The 18,136-nt window shown below is 50.2% G+C and overlaps 1 protein-coding gene across 1 annotated transcript in view; it reads right to left on the bottom strand.

Annotated features, from left to right (window-relative positions):
* The window catches only part of AGBL1 (AGBL carboxypeptidase 1), a gene marked incomplete at both ends in the record, with an annotated part of 230,964 nt that overhangs the window by 197,038 nt on the left and 15,790 nt on the right, over nucleotides 1-18,136 (bottom strand). Inside the window, 4 exons of the mRNA XM_081114799.1 lie at nucleotides 3,844-3,937; nucleotides 5,599-5,730; nucleotides 6,539-6,685; nucleotides 8,547-8,610. Coding sequence (XP_080970925.1) covers nucleotides 3,844-3,937; nucleotides 5,599-5,730; nucleotides 6,539-6,685; nucleotides 8,547-8,610 — 437 coding nt within the window. The remainder of the gene's footprint in view (nucleotides 1-3,843; nucleotides 3,938-5,598; nucleotides 5,731-6,538; nucleotides 6,686-8,546; nucleotides 8,611-18,136) is intronic.

Raw genomic sequence — 18,136 nt, 5'->3', positions numbered from 1 at the left:
TCTGTTCCCACGAAGCGTCCCAGAATAGCTCTCCCCTGGCCACCGGCGCTGGGAGGATGGGGCTCAGGAGGGCTATTCGCGTCCCCTGACATGGTACTTCATCCCCTTCCCACCCACAGGTCCTGGCACCCAAGGGGAGCCCCGGAGAACTCACTGGGTGCATCTTAATGACCCTCAGGAGATGAGTCCATGGGAGAAGGTGAGGCCCAGCCAAAACGTCCCATCTCCACATTCCCCACTGGCTCTGTTGGAAGCAGTCGGCCAAGGAGCCAATGGAATTTGTATGAATAAATGAACAGTATTTTACGCACATCAACGCTTACAACATCCTCACACCGTCTTTCTTTTTAAAAAAATATATTTGTATTGATTTCAGAGAGGAAGGAAGGGAGAGGGAGGGAGAGAAAGAAACATCAATGATGAGAGAGAATCATGGATCGGCTGCCTCCTGCACGCCCCACACTGGGGATCGAGCATGCAACCCGGGCATGTGCCCTGACCAGGAATCAAATCGTGACCTCCTGGTTCCTAGGTTGATGCTCAATCACTGAGCCGCAATGGCCAGGCTTACACCTTATTTCTTAGTGCCCGCAACCAACCTAGGAGTGAGGACTTGCTAGTCATACTTTGAGGACCACCTAGCGAGAGGGCTATCATACAAGTCTTCTGGTTTCAACACCTCGGTTCTTATCTTGGGGTTGAAAACAAGGAAATTCAAAGGCAGAGGGCAAGGAAGGAACTGTTATCCTTTGAGACACATGGAGGGACCTGGAGAGCATCACGCTGAGCGAAATAAGCCAGTCAGAGACAGACAAGTCTCACATGACCTCACTCCTGTGTGGAGTCTAATGAACAAAATAAAGTGATGATCAAAACAGATCCAGGGACGTAGATGCATGGGACAGACTGAGGAATCTCAGAGGGAAGGTGGCGGTGGGTGGGTGGAAGAGATCAACCAGAGAACTTGTATGCACATGTGCATAACCTGGGGACACAGACAATAGTGTGGTGAAGGCCTGAGGTGGGGGGGAGGGAAAGGACGGGCTCTAAGGGGTCAATGGCGGGAGGGGGATAAGGGGACATATGTAATACTTACAACGATAAAGATTTTTTTAAAAAAAGGCAGAGGGCACACATTGATTTACCCTCTGAGAGGAAATAGCCATTCGCTTGAACAGAAAGACTCCCCTATCGTTAAGCACATCGTTCCATGAGTACGAGCCATGTAGACGGTACCCCGAATTCAAACAAACTTAACAGCGTCTGACTGTCTCCCATATGGTGGTTTAGGAATTAAACGCTGGAAACAGGCTGCGAAAGGCACCCCGGCGGTGGTATAAGAGCGAAGGCTAGCGTCTCAGACGGGGTTTAAAACCCCAGCACTTTCTGCTTAAATCCCAGCGCGTAGCTTAACCTCTTTCCGCTCCCGTTTCTTCATTCCCAGGAAATGTGGGGACAGTCACGGCACCTGCTGCTCCCACAGGGTAGAAACTCAAAGGAGAGGATGCCTGCTGAGAGCTCAGCACGGGGCCGGGCACAGGAGGAAGGTCGCAGCCGCGCCGGCTCCAGGGTATTGGGCCGTGAGAAGTCTCCGTGCCATGGAGGTTTGGTTTTCATTTGTCATATGGCTCCCCAGCTGTAGGCCACCGCTGAGCCGTTCTCTGTCACTGTAAACTGACTTTGCCAGCTCCGGGATCTCACATGAACGGAATCATAAAATATAGGTGCTGCCCGGCCGGCATGGCTCACTGGTTGAGCATCAATCTGTGAACCAGGAGGTCACGGTTCGATTCCCGGTCGGGGCACATGCCCAGGTGGTGGGCTCCATCCCCACTAGGGGGCTGCAGGAGGCAGCCGGTCCATGATTCTCTCTGATCGTGGATGTTTCTATCTCTCTCTTCCTTCTCCCTTCCTCTCTCTGAAAGCAATAAAACTAAATAAATGCATAAAATTTTTAAAAACCAGACATATGCAAATCATACGTATCCACATGGACACAGGTGGAAATAAAAGTCACGGAAGTCCACTGCTGGTTGATGCTGTGATGTGACCAAGTTTGTGAATCTGAAGTTTTGTTCTTTCTCAATGACCAGGACTTGGTAGAATTTCATGGAAACTCACTTTGCAAGACATTTGCACTTTAGAGGGGAGGGATCTGCAAGGAGGTACAGAGAACAATGACTCCCAACAAAAGACAGTCTCCAGACACAAGCAGTCCCCCGGCCAAACCAGTGTCAGAACGGGGCATACCACGTACCCATCTCGGATATTCTGAATGTGTGTGGGCCTGACGAAGGCTCTGAGAATTCTCACGGTAAAGAAATCGTCCACCCTTCGTTTAACCCAGTACTTCTCAATACATTTGATGAGGAATTTGTTTTTTTGGGTGTTTTTGTTTTCTTGTTAATCCTCACCCAATCATATTTTTCCATTTTATTTTAGAGAGAGGGAAAAAGAGAGAGAGAAACATCGATGTGAGAGAAACTCATTGATTGATTGCCTCCTATACACGCCCTGAACAGGGCCCGGGCCAGGGAGGAGCCTGCAACCGAGGTACGTGCCCTTGACCGGAATCGAACCTGGGACCCTTGGGTCCACAGGCCGACGCTCTATCCACTGAGCCACACCGGCTAGGGCTTGGGTTTTGTGCTCTTTTCTGAGATATGATTGTATTTCACTCAGGAAATGCCAGTGTCGAGAGCTGCCGGTGACAATGGATGATAATGGTCTCGCTGTGGTGACCCCAGGAGACAAATATTGGGTGGGAACATGGGCCCGAGATGGATGCTGGGATGCAGAGCGGATCGACGCCGGGCACGGAAGGGCTGCGTTGCCAAACGACCCCATGGATCTTGGGAATTGCCTGGTCCTTTTCTAATATTCTTTCAAGGTCCTCGCTGAGTCACGGCCGTGAATGATGGAGCATGATGGTTCCAAATATCCCTAACGCCTTCATGTCTGACCGTCTCCCTTTTTAAGCTGGTGATTCACTCCCCTCGGGCACGCAGGGCCAGACGGAATGGCAGAGTGTCATTTTCCGATCGTAAAAAAAAAAAAATCTGAAAACCAGTCCACAGCCATGATGGACGACTGTGAGGCACAGATTTCCTATCGGAAAGTTACCTGGCTGACTCCTCAGAGAGCCCCAGAAACGGCACCTTTCCCTGTTGTTTGCGGACTGTCTTTTAAGGATCATACTCACCACCGTAGAGTTGCCTGGAGTGAAAAGAAGACCTGAAGCCCGGCTGGTGTGGCTCAGTGGTTGAGCGTCAACCTATGAATCATGGTTCGATTCCCGGTCAGGGCACATGCCCGGGGCTGCGGGCTCGATCCCCAGTGTGGTGCGTGCAGGAGGCAGCTAATCCATGATTCTCTCTCCTCATTGATTGTTTCCATCTCTCTCTCCCTCTCCCTTCCTCTCTGAAATCAATAAAAATATATTTAAGCAATAAAGAAATAAAATATACAAAGAACAACGGAAGTCTTCGGGCAGAAGAAATCGGCTTTGAAGTCGGAGAGATCTGGGTACAAACCCCAACTCTGCCTTTCGCAGGCTTGAGATTGCAGCTACAGCTCTTCGCACATTTGCATTTCCTCGTGTGAAAATGAGGATCATAATATACCCACTCGGGGTTGTTGTGAGGATTAGAGGAGATGACATATTGTGTGTGGGGGCGAGGGCGGGGGGTGGCAACTTGTGACAAAGTCAAGTCATTGTACCGTGTCCACAACGGAGGAAACCCTCATTCAGCAGAGCCGGAAGCACCCTGAGAACGTACCTGAGGCCATCGCCGTCCCTGCTTCTACTCCAGACAAACAAGTCCTAACCAAAGCCCTCGGTACCTGATGATCCGGGCGCGCTTCCTGGTGTATGGGGGGATGACCTTGAAGAGCAGTTCCATGGCTCCATTGATTCCCAGCATGGCTCCCGTGGTGACTGAGAAAGACAAAGGTGCAGTTGGTATTGAACTATAAGGACCAAGCATTGGCCCAGCCGGCCGGCGTGGGTCCGTGGTTGAGCGTCTACCTATAAACCAGGAGGTCACGGTTCGATTCCCCACCAGGGCCCATGCCGGGGTTGCGGGCTCCATCCCTAGTAGGGGGCCTGCAGGAGGCAGCCGATCAATGATTCTCTCTCATCATGGATGTTTCTATCTCTCTCTCCCCCTCCCTTCCGCTCTGAAATCAATAAAAAAGATATATACAGAAAAGCACACACACATACAAATAAATAAAGCAATCTCCTGGCATATAAGTCCGCAAAAGGCTAGGATTAAGTAGAGCTGAGGAGGAGAGGGTGCTAAGAGCATAAATTCTAACATGGAAGACGGGAGACTTGGAAGAGGATAACAGTAAGAAATCTTCAACCGACTTCTTCCCAGCTGGAGCCTGGCCCAAGGTCAGGCCTCTGACGGCTCTATAAATATCCCCTCCGCCCCCCCCCCCCCCCCCGGCCAGCTCAGCGCTGCCAAAGGGCTCTCTGGCCACCACCAGCCCTTCTGGTCCCAGCCCATTCCTTCTGCAGGGAGGAGCTGTTGAGAAAGCTGTGGGAACAAGCAACTGCAGCGAACCATTCACCAAAGAGAGAGCAAAACACAGGCGTGTGAACTCTGCTTGCCTGCCTTCGGAGAAGGCAATGCGTAGAGCCTGGTCAGATCATTTTTAAAGTGGTTTAGGAAACCGTTCGTGGGTACAGTGCATGCAGTCTTCAAGCAGGAGGCAAGCGGCCACCTCCCCACACCCACCAGCGAATCCCAGCAGTTTTCAGAGCTCCCTGCTGAAGGAAGTCTTATATGTAAGAATGAGATGTATTAAACGGTCGCTGGCAAGCTGCACATGGGGGTGGCACACCTTCTGGCTACTCCTCCGTGAGAGCTCTCCTCTAACCGAAGCTTCATCTCTTTGTTTCCCTTTTCCTTTATTAGAAACTAGAGGCCCAGTACACGAAATTCATGCGGGGGGGGGGGGGCGGACAGGGAGAGGAGGATGGGGGGAGGGGAGGGCTGCCTGCCAGGCCTGCACCCTCTCCAATCTGGGATCCCTCACGCAATCCGGGTCTACTGGCTCCTAACTGCTCACCTGCCTGCCTGCCTGATCGCCCCTAACCACTCTGCCTGCCTGATCTCCCCTAACTGCTCTCCCCTGCCAGCCTGATCGCCCCTATGTGCTCCCCTGCTGGCCTGATCGCCCCTAACCACCTCTGTCTCAGCCCCCACCACCGTGGCTTTGTCCAGAAGGATGGCCGGAAGATGTCCGGTTGACTCAGTCTAATTAGCATATTACCCTTTTATTGGTATAGAAGGGTTTGCACAGTTCCTATCAGCCCTTCCCAAATAATCTCTGATTCTCTGCTCAACAAATATGAGTGTGCCCAGCCAGCCAGCATGGCTCAGTGGTTGAGCATCGACCTATGAACCAGGAGGTCACAGTTCGATTCCCGTCAAGGGCAATGGAGAGACACAGCCATTGGTTGCCTCCCGTAAAAACCCCCGACCGTGGCCGGGATCGAACCTGCAACCCAGGTGCGTGCCTGGGTGTCCCAGCCCAGGTCTGGAAGCTCCCCACAACTCCCCAAAATGCCACAGGGGAGTCGCTCACCGCTCGAGGCGAACACGCGCAGGGCCCAGAGGCAGTGGAGGAGGTTCAGGTTGTGGGACAGGTTTTTCCTGGCGAGAATCAACGTGACATCGAGTGCTTCCAAATCCAGGGCCTTCTGTCCAAACTTCTTATCTACGAACACAAGTCAATCCCTCTTAGTTGGGTTGCACATTCCCTCTGAAGGTTGCACGATGGGTGTGAGGGCGGGGAAGGAAAAGGTGACGGTGGGAGGAAGCTAACCTTGGCCGGGGAGCCTCCTCAGATCTGTGGGAAAATGCGGCTGAGTGTGTCCCCACTAGAACCAGATGGCTCAGAAAAGCTAAGTCAGGGCTGCACCCAGCCTTTTGCTCCTAAATACTTTCAAGTACATTTCTTTGTCTTTTTGTTTGTTTGTTTTGGTAATCCTCATCCGAGGATATTTTTCCATTGATTTTTATTTTTTAACATATATATTTTTATTGATTTCAGAGAGGAAGGGAGAGAGAGAGAGAGACAGACAGAGAGAGAGACAGAGAGAGAGAGAGATCAATGATGAGAGAGAATCATGAATCAGCTGCCTCCTACATGCCCCCTACTAGGGATTGAGCCCACAATCCGGGGATGTGCCCTTGACTGGAATTGAACCCAGGACCATTCAGTCCGCAGGCTGACGCTCTATCCACTGAGCCAAACCAGCTAGGGCTCAAGTACACTTCTTTGAAGAAAGACATTTTTCCCCATATAGTCACACCACCATGATTCCAAATCTAACCTAATTAGCAAAGAATGGATAATTTAGACCCATTTGCTTTGCTTCCTTCTCATGACCTCCTCGATGGGGCTGATCCTGCCATCACCACCCAGGTGTCTGGGACCTCCCTCCTGCACGTTCCCATGAGAGCTCCCCCAATTCCTCTCATCACCACAAACTTGTCCTCCGCAGGCCAGGGGCTGTGGGTACCTCGCAGGCCGACCTTGGCCAGCAGTCGGAAGAGGGGCAGGAGGATGCCGTAGTCCGGAGACGCGGTCCTTGCCGTGTCCACCAGGGTCTGCAGGAGGGCTTCGCTGCCCCCCTTGCTGATCATGTAGCGGATCCGCCTGTCTGTGCCTACGACAGAAGCAGAGGACAGCTGAGCCATTGGGAAAATCACTCTCGTTTCCTCGGAGCTAGCGATAGAGCAAGGACTGGTCCATTTTTCCCCAGAAACCAAAACTGTGTACTTCTTGAATCACCTTGAGTTAAAGTTATGCAATTAGGTAAGGGGCTGAGCTGGGGGGAGGGGTATGAAATGTAGAAATAATAGAAGAAATAAGTACCTAGGTATATCACCTTTAGCAGCTGTAAAAAAACTGAGCCTAGCCCTAGCCAGTTTGGCTCAGTGGATAGAGCATCGGCCTGCAGGCTAAAGGGTCCCGGGTTTGATTCCGGTGAAGGGCACATGCCCAGGTTGCTAGCTCAATCCCCAGTAGGGGCGTGCAGGAGGCAGCCAATCAATGATTCTCTCTCATCATTGATGTTTCTCTCTCTCTCTTCCTCTCCCTCTCCCTTCCTCTCTGAAATCAATACAAATATATATATTTTTTAAATTGAGCCTAGCCCAGCTGGCGTGGCTTAGTGGTTGAGTGTCAACCTATGGACCAGGAGGCCACAGTTCAATTCCCAGTCTGGGCACATGCCCGGGTATGGGGTGTGCAGGAGGCAGCTGATCTATGATTCTCTCTCATCGCTGATGTTTCTCTCTCTCTCTCTCCCTTCCTCTCTGAAATCAATAAAGATATCTTTAAAAACAAAAGCAAAAAAACCTCCGGGTGAATGGATCTTTCCTCCGGACACTGGAGCCTGAGTCTCGGGGGCAGGGCGGGGCGCTCCTTTGGGTCTGGTCTGTGTGGTGTTGGCATTTCTTCCTCACGCAGTGCGGCTGGCACACACACACATGAGAACTGAGGGGATGGCGCACCGTCCAAAGAGCTGTGTGTGCCAGGACTCGCCACGCGGAGATGAGCTGACAGAGCCATGGCCCCGTGAACCCGGCTGATGCCAGTGCAGTCAGTGCCGTCACCTTATCTCTGGACACCTCAGGGCTTACCACGCCGCTAGGTCCAGCTCCGGCCTCGGATTCCCGTCTCCAGGGACCTGGGTCAGGCAGCTGCCAAGACCCGGCTCTAAAATGGGCCACATGCCCGGCCGGCGTGGCTCAGCGGTTGAACATCGACCTGTGAACCAGGAGGTCACGGTTCGATCCCTGGTCAGGGCACATGCAAGGGTTGTGGGCTCAGTCCCCAGTAGGGAGCATGTAGGAGGCAGATAATCCATGATTATCTCTCATCATGGATGTTTCTCTCTCTCTCCCTTCCTCTCTCAAATCAATAAAAATATTTTTTAAATAGCTGGCTGGATAGCTCAGTGGTTGAGCATCGACCCAGGAACCAAGGGGTCAGAGGTTTGATTCCCAGTCAGGCCACATGCCCGGGGTGGGGGCTCCACCCCCAGTAGGGGGCGTGCAGGAGGCAGCCAACAGATGATGAGTCTCATCACTGATGTTTCTCTCTCTATCCCTCTCCTTTCCGATCTCTCTAAAAATCAATAAAATGTATATATATAAAAAATAATAATAAATAAATAAAATGGGCCACAATGAGGGGACCAGAGGGAGGAGAGAGGTCAGACAGCTGAGGGCAGCTCTCTCTGAAGAGCTGCAGACACCCGGAGGTCCTTGGCCTCATCGATGAGCTACCCTGGCGTCACCACCGGGCGTCTAAATCCTCCAAAGTTCGGGTCCCCGTAGGGTGAGTGACAAGACGGAAGAGCCCCATGTCCACCCAGCCCAGGTGTCCCCAGGACCTATGCACCTCAGTAGGGATTCTGTCTCACAGAGAAACCCCGAGCCCCTCAGATTCCCGGGCGAACGCCACGGCACCAGGGATGCCCCGCGCCCACCAGGCCAGGGATGGCCACGCTGCCCACTCACCGGCGGACAGCAGGTCCCCGAGGACCTGGAGGATGCTCAGGATGGACGCCCGATCGGAGGAGCTCTGCAACGAGAACACAAGCGCCTTTTACTCCAAACACAGGAGGTGGGAGAGGGCAGGGCTGTGGGCTTCCTTCCCCTCAGAAAGACTTCCTGCCATAAACAGCGCCCAGCCCGGTCGGTGTGGCTCAGTGGCTGAGCGTCAACCTATGAACCAGGAGGTCACGGTTCGATTCCCGGTCAGGGCACAGGCCCGGGTGGTAGGCTCATCCCCAGTGCGGGGCGTGCAGGAGGCAGCTGATCCATGATTCTCTCTCATTGTTGATGTTTCTTTCTCACTCCCTCTCCCATCCTCTTTGAAATCAATAAAAATATTCTTTTTAAAAGGCCTAAAGGGGGGCTCCCTAAATCATGACCATGAGGGGGCTCCCATGGGGCTCTGCCTCCCTATGTCCCCTTCGGAACCCCACCTGGAGGACCCGTTTTGGAGCAGTAAGACGGACAAAAGAGTAGGCACTGAACCCGGCCAGTGTGGCTCAGTGGTTGAGTGTCTTTGACCTATGAACCAGGAGGTCACAGTTCAATTCCTGGTCAGGGCACATGCCCGCGTTGCAGGCTGGATCCCCAGCAGTGGGTGTACAGGAGGCACCAGATCCATGATTCTCTCTCCTCATCGATGTTTCTATCTCTCTCTCCCTTTCCCTTCCTCTCTGATATCAATACAAATATATATATTAAAAAATGGGCATCGAGCCCACAATCCGGGCATGTGCCCTGACCAGGAATCAAACCTGAGACCCTTCAGTCCGCAGGCCGATGCTCTATCCACTGAGCCAAACAGCTAGGGCAGGACTCTGGCCCTTTGAAAGTGGACCCGAAGATGGTTCATAAGAGAAGAGAGAGTCCCGGGAATGGTGTCCCTAATCCACACTGATGTTTCAGGGTCCACCTCCAGCACCCTCCCCACCCCCCAAAAAAAATTGCATTTCTTCTGAGAAGAGGGAAGGGGTTAAATGATAAAAGCAAGGCTGTGCAACGTTGGGTGACATAAGATGCCAGATTCGTTAGCTAATGACTATAATGTATTAGTTCATTATGAAATATGAGCCATAAAAGGGAAAATAGGGTAGGAAATGGACAGATGAGAGAAAGAGAAAAGGGGGAAACGACGCAAGTAGAAACTGATTAAAAAGAAGAAAAAGACCCAGATTTCATTTCCTTTCATTTAATTATTCATGCAGTCGTCTCGCAAACGTTCAGTGGAAACCATCCATTACAGTCGCCAGGCCAGGCCGTCAAGACACAAATTGCCTGGGAATCGGTGACCTCCTGGCTCATAGGTCAACGCTCAACCACTGAGCCACGCCAGCCGGCTGGGCGCTGGTGACATTCTTAACCAACCGATGACCAGCTCTGTGGAGCCACCAACCTGTGGACTTCCAGGTGAGTGAAATAATACATATCCTCACGTAGGAAAGCTACTTTTATTTGGATAGTTTGTTATGGAATTTCGACGTGATGGAGAAAGAAGAAAATTTCACACCTCCATATGCCCTCCTCCCAAGCACTATGAGTGGTTGTTGTTGTTTTTTTTAAAATATATTTGTATTGATTTCAGAGAGGAAGGGAGAGGGAGAGGGAGGCAGACACATCATGATGAGAGAAAATCATCAATCAGCTGCCTCCTGCACGCCCCCTACTGGGGACTAAACCCGCAACCCAGGTATGTGCCCTGTCCAGGAATTGAACTGTGATCTCATGGTTCATAGATCAACAATCAACCACTGAGCCACGCCAGCCAGGCACAAGCACGATGGCTTTAATAAACAGGAAAGAAATTGATTCCAGAAACGATAGCACCAGCCCACCAAGAGAACCCTGCCCTCCCACAGGAACTAAGAGACAACATCGTCATATAGATGCTGAGTTCAGAATGATCTCAGCTCCGAGCCTGGATGGATCAGCACAAGATTGTTTTTCTTTAAGTGGAAATCATGGCTATCCGTGGAGGGGGGGAAAAAAAAAAAGGCCCCACAAACTCTCCACTGGCATTAATTTACGCACCACCAAATTCACCAATAAATATCTTACGCCACTTAGACGCGCCCCACCGCGCCGTTATCTCACCCGCAGTAATAATAAATGAGCGATTCAAGGAGGCAGGATGCGACGGCCTCGAAGTTCCTTTAACGATCCTGTGAAAGGAATCATTGAGTAAATCCCCCGATGAAGACTTCCCCATTAAAAAAAAAAATGTGGCTCTGCCAAGTTTACAGAGAGAGGCAGGCAGTCGGAAGAACAAACAGTGTCTTTCACAGTCTGAGGGTGTGTGTGTTGGGGGGGGGGGGGCGAGTTTGCACTGCAATTTGCTCCAATTCTGGTTCGAATTTGTTGCTCCCTTGCTTGGCAATGTTCGTCTGCTGTGGCCTTCCTCCTCCTGACGCATCATGTGTCAGGAAGACTCTACCCATCACGCAGCCTTCGGAGGCTCATCTCCAGCCACAGCCCACACCCCAGCACTGCGCGCGGCGGCCACCTAGGACCCGTCACCGTGGCCCAAGCCCAACATGGGTACCTGTGCCTTCAAAGCTTTGCTCATGTTGCTACCAGGGCAGGAGTAGGACTCCACCTCCCTTTTCCTTCCCATGAAACAGACTTCTATTTCTTTTCTTTTTTTTAATATATATATTTTTTCTTGATTTCAGAGAGGGAGAGAGAGATAGACACATCCATGATGAGAGAGAATCATGGATGGGCTGCCTCCTGCACGCCCCCTACTGGGGATGGAGCCTGCAACCCGGGCATGTGCCCCGACCGGGAATAGAACCATGACCTCCTGCTTCATAGGTCAACGCTCAACCACTGAGCCACGCCAGCTGGGCATGAAATTCTAATTCTTGGTCCCTAAAGAGTACGTCAGAATCTCTCCCAAATGCATGAGCCAAGAGCACAGGACACGGCTCATAGCCCTAGAAAACCGCATTGCCAGGCGGCTGGAACACTCGCTGGAGACGGTCCCCGGTTAAACAAGGGACATTATTAAATTTGAAGTTGGCAATGAATGAGGGAAGGGAGCACCGATCAGAAGCTCCCATCACTAAAAATGGTCCCAACGCCACGCAGGGTGACCAGCGATTCTCCGTGTTTACATAAGAGGGTCCAGGGAGCCCTAACCGGTTTGGCTCAGTGGATAGAGCGTCAGCCTGCAGACTGAAGGGTCCCAGATTCAATTCCGGTCAAGGGCATGTACCTTGGTTGTGGGCACATTCCCAGTAGGGGGTGTGCAGGAGGCAGCTGATCGATGTTTCTCTCTCATCGATGTTTCTAACTCCCTATCCCTCTCCTTTCCTCTCTGTAAAAAATCAATAAAATATATATTTTTAAAAAGAGGGTCTAGGAAGAAGCGGTGTCCTTACAAATTGAGTTCCGGTACAAGAAACAACTTCCTGTCAAGGTTGAAATGAATTCAAGAGAAAGAGGTGTTTTAAGGAGTTGGATGGAGACATCTGCCCATGAAACAAAATGAGATTTGTTTCCATCTGATGGGGGTTGACGTGGAGACAGTGCGGCTTATAAAAGAAGAAGTCTGCCATCGTTGCGCCAACTGTGTGCTAGGTCCCATGGGCCATGCCTAGGAAAAGCTGAATAATCTAAAAATAGGTCTGAGGCCCGTCGACTTGGCTCAGGGGTTGAGCATCCACCTATGAACCAGGAGGTCACGGTTCAATTCCCGGTCAGGGCTCAAGCCCAGGTTGCAGGCTCCATCCCCAGTAGAATGTGTGCAGGAAGCAGCGGATCCATGATATTCTCTCTCTCTCTCTATTCCTCTCCCTTCCTCTATGAAATCAATAAAAAATAATTTTTTTAATAAATAAAAATTTTTAAAAAGAAGTAACACTTCTTAACTCCCAAGGTTAGGCCATAAAAAGCTATGCAGTTCCTGCCTAACCAGCTGGCATCCCGATGTGGAGACCAGAGCCACTTACAGTGGTCGGCAAACTCATTAGTCAACAGAGCCAAATACCAACAGTACTTCTTCAAAATAGACTCGCCCAGACCGAAAAACGACTTCTGCTCATGGGCCATGAAGTTTCAAGTGCATTATACGCGCACCCGCACGTGGTATTTTGTGGAAGAGCCACACTCAAGGGGCCAAAGAGCCGTATGTGGCTCGCGAGCCGCAGTTTGCTGACCACAGCACTAGGAGAATGCTGAGGCCCCAAGGCAGCCATGGACCACGTGGGAAGACTCGTAGGGCACTCAGCCCCACCTAAGCTCTCAACTCCATTGGGATCCCTCTGCCCCAGCCAACTTCCAGTGCAACCCCATGACAGACGCCAAGTGAGACACACCGGCCAAGTCCTTTCCAGGTCATGGAAAAAGTCAAACAGCTGTCGTAAGCCACTGAGTTTGGGATCATTTGTTACACAGCAATGGTGACTGAGACACAAACCAATCTCAAAAGCAGATGGATACAAAGCATCAGAACTTAGATTTCCAAAAATTGAATTTGAAATGCATGACGGTGAAAAACAAAAAAACACTGAGGATCTAGACCAGCCGTGGGCAAACTATGGCCTGTGGGCCGGATCCGGCCCGTTTGAAATGAATAAAACTAAAAAAAAAAAAAAAAGACCGTACCCTTTTATGTAATGATGTTTACTTTTATATTAGTTCACACAAACACTCCATCCATGCTTTTGTTCCGGCCCTCCGGTCCAGTTTAAGAACCCATTGTGGCCCTCGAGTCAAAAAGTTTGCCCACCCCTGATCTAGACCAACAACGATTTACACGGCAAAATATCATAAAGCTTGTATTGAGTTTCCCCCTTATTGATTTTTGCAGAGGACAACACGATGCAGAGCGGACAAAACATCAGACTTGGAGGCAGTAAATCTCGTTCTAACCCAATTTCTTCATTATGACTTTCGATAAATCATTTAACCTCTCTGGCCCCTACTTGCTTTCCTCATGCTTCCACTAGAGAAATAAACAGCAAGGATTTCTCTGGCCACTTCCAGCTTCAGAAACCCGGGCCATCAGAAGATCCTCATGCTAAGAGTTTAACTACCTTTTTCTTTCTTTCTTTCTTTCTTTCTTTCTTTCTTTCTTTCTTTCTTTCTTTCTTTTCTTTCTCTTTTCTTTCTTTTCTTTCTTCCTTCCTTCCTCCCTCCCTCCCTCCCTCCCTCCCTCCCTCCTTTCCTTCCTTTCTTAATATTTTTATTTATTTCAGAGAGGAAGGGAGAGGGAGAAACATCAATGATGAGAGGGAATGATGGATCAGCTGCCTCCTGAACACCCCCCATTGGGGATTCAGCCCTCAACACGGGCATGTATCTTGACCGGAAATCGAACTGTGACCTCCTGGTTCGTAGGTCAATATGCTCAACTACTGACCTACACCGGCCGGGCTAAGAGGTCAACTTTCTGACGTTGGTATTGTGGGCCGGAGGCAGCTGCATAGTGGGTTGGACTCTGAAAATGAGTGACCGGAGAGAAATCAGCGGCATCGGTTCATCTGCTGAAAGCATGCCCACGTGTCTCCGAGGATAGGGGTGCCCTTGGTGACCACAAGGAGGCATGAAGCTATCCTGAAGGCAGCGGGCACATAAGAGGGGTCAGTGGTGACTTCTGTGGGATGATTCCTGCCCTCCCCCAACACGTGCCCTCTCCTGACCTGTGGTAACTTAAGACAGCTGTTCTGCTGCCCTGGTGGGGGAGCTCGGTCGATTAGAGAGTCATCCCCATGCACCAAAGTTGGGGGTTTGATTCCCGATCAGGGCACATACAAGAAGCAAGCGCCAAATGCATAAATGACTGGAACAACAAACCAATGTTTCTCTCTTTCTCTTTCTCTTCTCTCCCTTTCCCTCTCCCTCTCTCAAATCTAATAATAATTATAATAATTATAATGACAGCTGCTCTGCCATTAAAACACACACACACACACACACACACACACAAAAAAAAAAAAAAAACACAAAAAAAACACAACTCTAGAGCATTTCCCAGGAAGGAGTAATTCTTTGCCTTTCAGTTCACAGATGTTGGCCATAGCCTCTGGGTCAAGAAGCTACTACCCTATCTTCCAACTTAACAAATGTCTATTCATGTCCGTCTGCCCAGTCTCTCTCCAAAGCCCCACTCTGCTGTCTTCTCAGAAGGATCTACCCGTGAACTACACAGGCTCTACCATCTATTTCTGTACGTCCCAGATGCCTCTTTGGAAATGTGAACACCCCATCCTGGAGCCCTAAGGACCCACAGATGTCCCCGGAGAACTCTACCAGGGACACTGCGCCTCCTCGAAGTACATCCCTCCTAGTTGTTGATCGTGTCACACCAGGCAGTTCGAGCTCCCAGACTCCATTTCATAAAGTAGAGGGAGCAGGTGAGAGAAGGTTCAATGAAGATCATTTTTAACATTAAACCCATGACATTTTATCTTTCGTGTAGTTCACACTCAAGAAACCAGAAGATTCCAGGGGAGGAAAAAATCAATGTGAGCAGGCGGGGTTATAAAATGGATGAGAGTTGAGAGGTTAAATAAATGGGAAAGGTAATAGAAAAAAAGGGCTTCAGAGAGTGGAGGTGGCATTAGCAATGTGGATCAAGGCTTCGAGGGTCAGAGATTATAATGGGGACCCTGGGGTGAAAAATAGCCTATTTCAAGATTCAGCGACCAAGCCCTGAAGGTTTGGCAGTTTGCCAGTTAAGTCACAGTTTTAATAGTGCAGAAATGTGTCCACAGTTGTGTCAGCTCACATACCCCATAAAGAGGACATCGGGCAACTCTCTTCTGATTGTCAAGGCTAATGTCCAAGAGCTAAGGCGATACTCAATAAGCCCTTCGTTCAATGCCCCCACTTAAGACACACAAATTTGTTTTGATTCTCCTCTTTGGGACGCATGTTCATGTTGAGTGATCGAGGCGATGTCATGATGAAGGGCCTGGCTCTTGACTGGCATCCGAGAGACACGGCGGGCACACCAATACTCAGAGATCCGGTGGCACCTCCCTGCTTGGTGACGAGAGAGGAAATGAAAATTACTGGTCGAACGTCAACGAGAAGGGAGTCATGACTTCCCTTACAAGCAGCAACTTGACCGGATGTTCATTTATCTGTCCTTTTAGCCATCCATTCCATCAGTTATTGAAATTACTTATGACTCATCGATACACAAAGCCATGAAGAAGGAAGACCCAAAGGATGCCACCAGCCTGGATGTTCCCAATCCAACTGCTAAACAAGCCAAGGATAACACAACCAACCTCATTGGCCAGGATAAACAAGCCAACGAGAACACCGGTTGTACGCCCATGTACCAAGGATGATGATAATAATTGTGTCGCACCGTCATACAGTGACAGGTTACGCCAATCAAGTCCAAGCTGAATTTGATATATGAGGATGGTTAATGGGAAATCGGGGAGAGGGAAAATATAATCCTGAAAACCATCATGAAGAAAATAAAGTTCAGCCCGGTCAGTGTGGCTCAGTGGTTGAGCGTCGACCCATAAACCAGGAAGTCGCCTTTCCATTCCCCGTGGGGGCACATGCCTGGGTCGCAGGCTCCATCCCCAGTAGGGGGCGTGCAGGAGCCAGCAAATCAGTGATTCTCTCTCATCACTGATGTTTCTATCTCTCCCTCCCTCTCCTTTCCTCTCTCTGAGATCAATAAAAACATATTTTTTAAAAAAAATCTTACCTAATAATAGACAAACATGTAAATTAACCATCCCTCTGCTATGCTCACCAGCCGATCAGGAGAGTATGCAAATTAACCCAACAAAGATGATGGTTAATTTGCATGCGTAGGGGCGAGGCGGCGGAGCGAAGACTGAAGGCTCCATCCGGAGCGAAGGCCTGGGTCCCAGGTGCCGGAGGAAAACCGGTGCCGGCAGCCGGGGAAGGGAAGGCCTATTGCACGAACCTCTTCATGCAACAGGCCTCTTGTAAAAAAATAAAGTTAATAGAGATGGACAACGAGGAAATTAGAAGGTCTTTCCAAACAGATGCAAGTTACTTGGGTTTGCCATGGCTGCCGCAATTTTAGGATGGGAACCTCCTCTACAAACAGTATGAATTATTCCTGACTCCGTCTCAAGGTTTGGCTCCCATCTTCTGGAAGGAGGTCAGCCCGCCATGTAAACAGAGCACCAGAGTGGCCTTGACTGACAAATCCTGGAGAAGCAGAAGCAGGAGCCCTCGGTCCATCAGAAATGCTGCCACGGCATTATTCCATTGTGGAGGGATGGGTGATCCCGTTAGCTCTAACACCTCCTTTATTCACTCCTCCACAAAACAGAGCCCGCCACTTAGACATCAGCCCGCCTTCTGTCCGTTTACCCGGGCTGATTATCCTCGTGCCATGCCATTATACAGGCTGTTGTGAGTGACTTCGTACGCAATCAGGTTAGCATCATAAACCTCTTCTTTTTGGAGGCTCCGTGGTCAGCTGCCACACAGCCGATGATGAATGACGGCGCTAACCTTTTAAGAAACACAATTCCACCTGGCCAGTGTGGCTCGGTGGGTGAGCATCAACCTGCGAACCAGGAAGTCATGATTGGATTCCCTGTAGGGGCGCATGCCCAGGTGGGGGGCTCAATCCCCAGTAGGGGGACAGCCGATCCAGGATTCTCTCTCATCATTGATGTTTCTCTCTCTCTATCCCTCTCCCTTGCTCTCTGAAATCAATAAAAATATGTTTAAAAAAAAAACACAAAAAGAAATACAACTCAGAAGTCTGGTGCCGGAGCCATTCGATTGGGAATATAGACGCCCTTGGTAAGGACCACACCCTTCCCTTATGACAACCTGATGGGGCAGGGACCAAATCCCCGAATGAAATGAAAGAGGGGTTTTCCCAGAGGAGAAAGAAAACAAACAAAACCTTGACATTTGTCAGTGAACTTTGAACTCGGAGCCATGGCAGACTGACGGAGATGTCGCAAGGGTACCTGTCACCCTGTCTCCCCATGGTTCCCACCTTGCCAGCGAGCGGCACATGTCTCGAAACGAAGACGCTGATGTGGCACTGGTACATTACTATTACCGAAACTCCACCACGGGTCTCACCAGGTTTTCTCACTGCTGTCCTCGTTTTCTTCCCAATTCCTACCCAGCACAGCTCAACGGGTTTAGCTGGCACGCCTTCCCAACCTCCTCCAATCTGTGACGGTTTCGCCGTCTGGTTGGACAATCCCCAGGAATACTGTAAAGGTATCCTGTAGTGGGATTTGTCTAATTTTTCTTTTCTCCTTATTAGACTGGGGTTGTAAATCTTTTTTTAAATATATTTTTACTGATTTCAGAGAGGAAGGGAGAGGGAGAGAGAGAGAAACATCATGATGAGAGAGAATCATAGATCAGCTGCCTCCTGCACGCCCCACACTGGGGATTGAGCCCGAAACCCGGGCCTGTGCCCTGACCAGGAATCAAACCGTGACCTCCTGGTTCCTAGGTTGACGCTCAACCACTGAGCCACGCTGGCCAGGCTCCAATGTGAAGTTATTATTGCTCCTTTTTCATACTCACTTTTTTTGGAAGCAAGTGATTATGTCTAGCCTACGCTGGAGCAGAGG

This window comes from Myotis nattereri (genome assembly GCF_964212035.1).
Source record: "Myotis nattereri genome assembly, chromosome: 21".
In the NCBI taxonomy this organism is placed as follows: Eukaryota; Metazoa; Chordata; class Mammalia; order Chiroptera; family Vespertilionidae; genus Myotis; species Myotis nattereri.
This window is presented reverse-complemented; position numbering and strand designations above follow the sequence as displayed.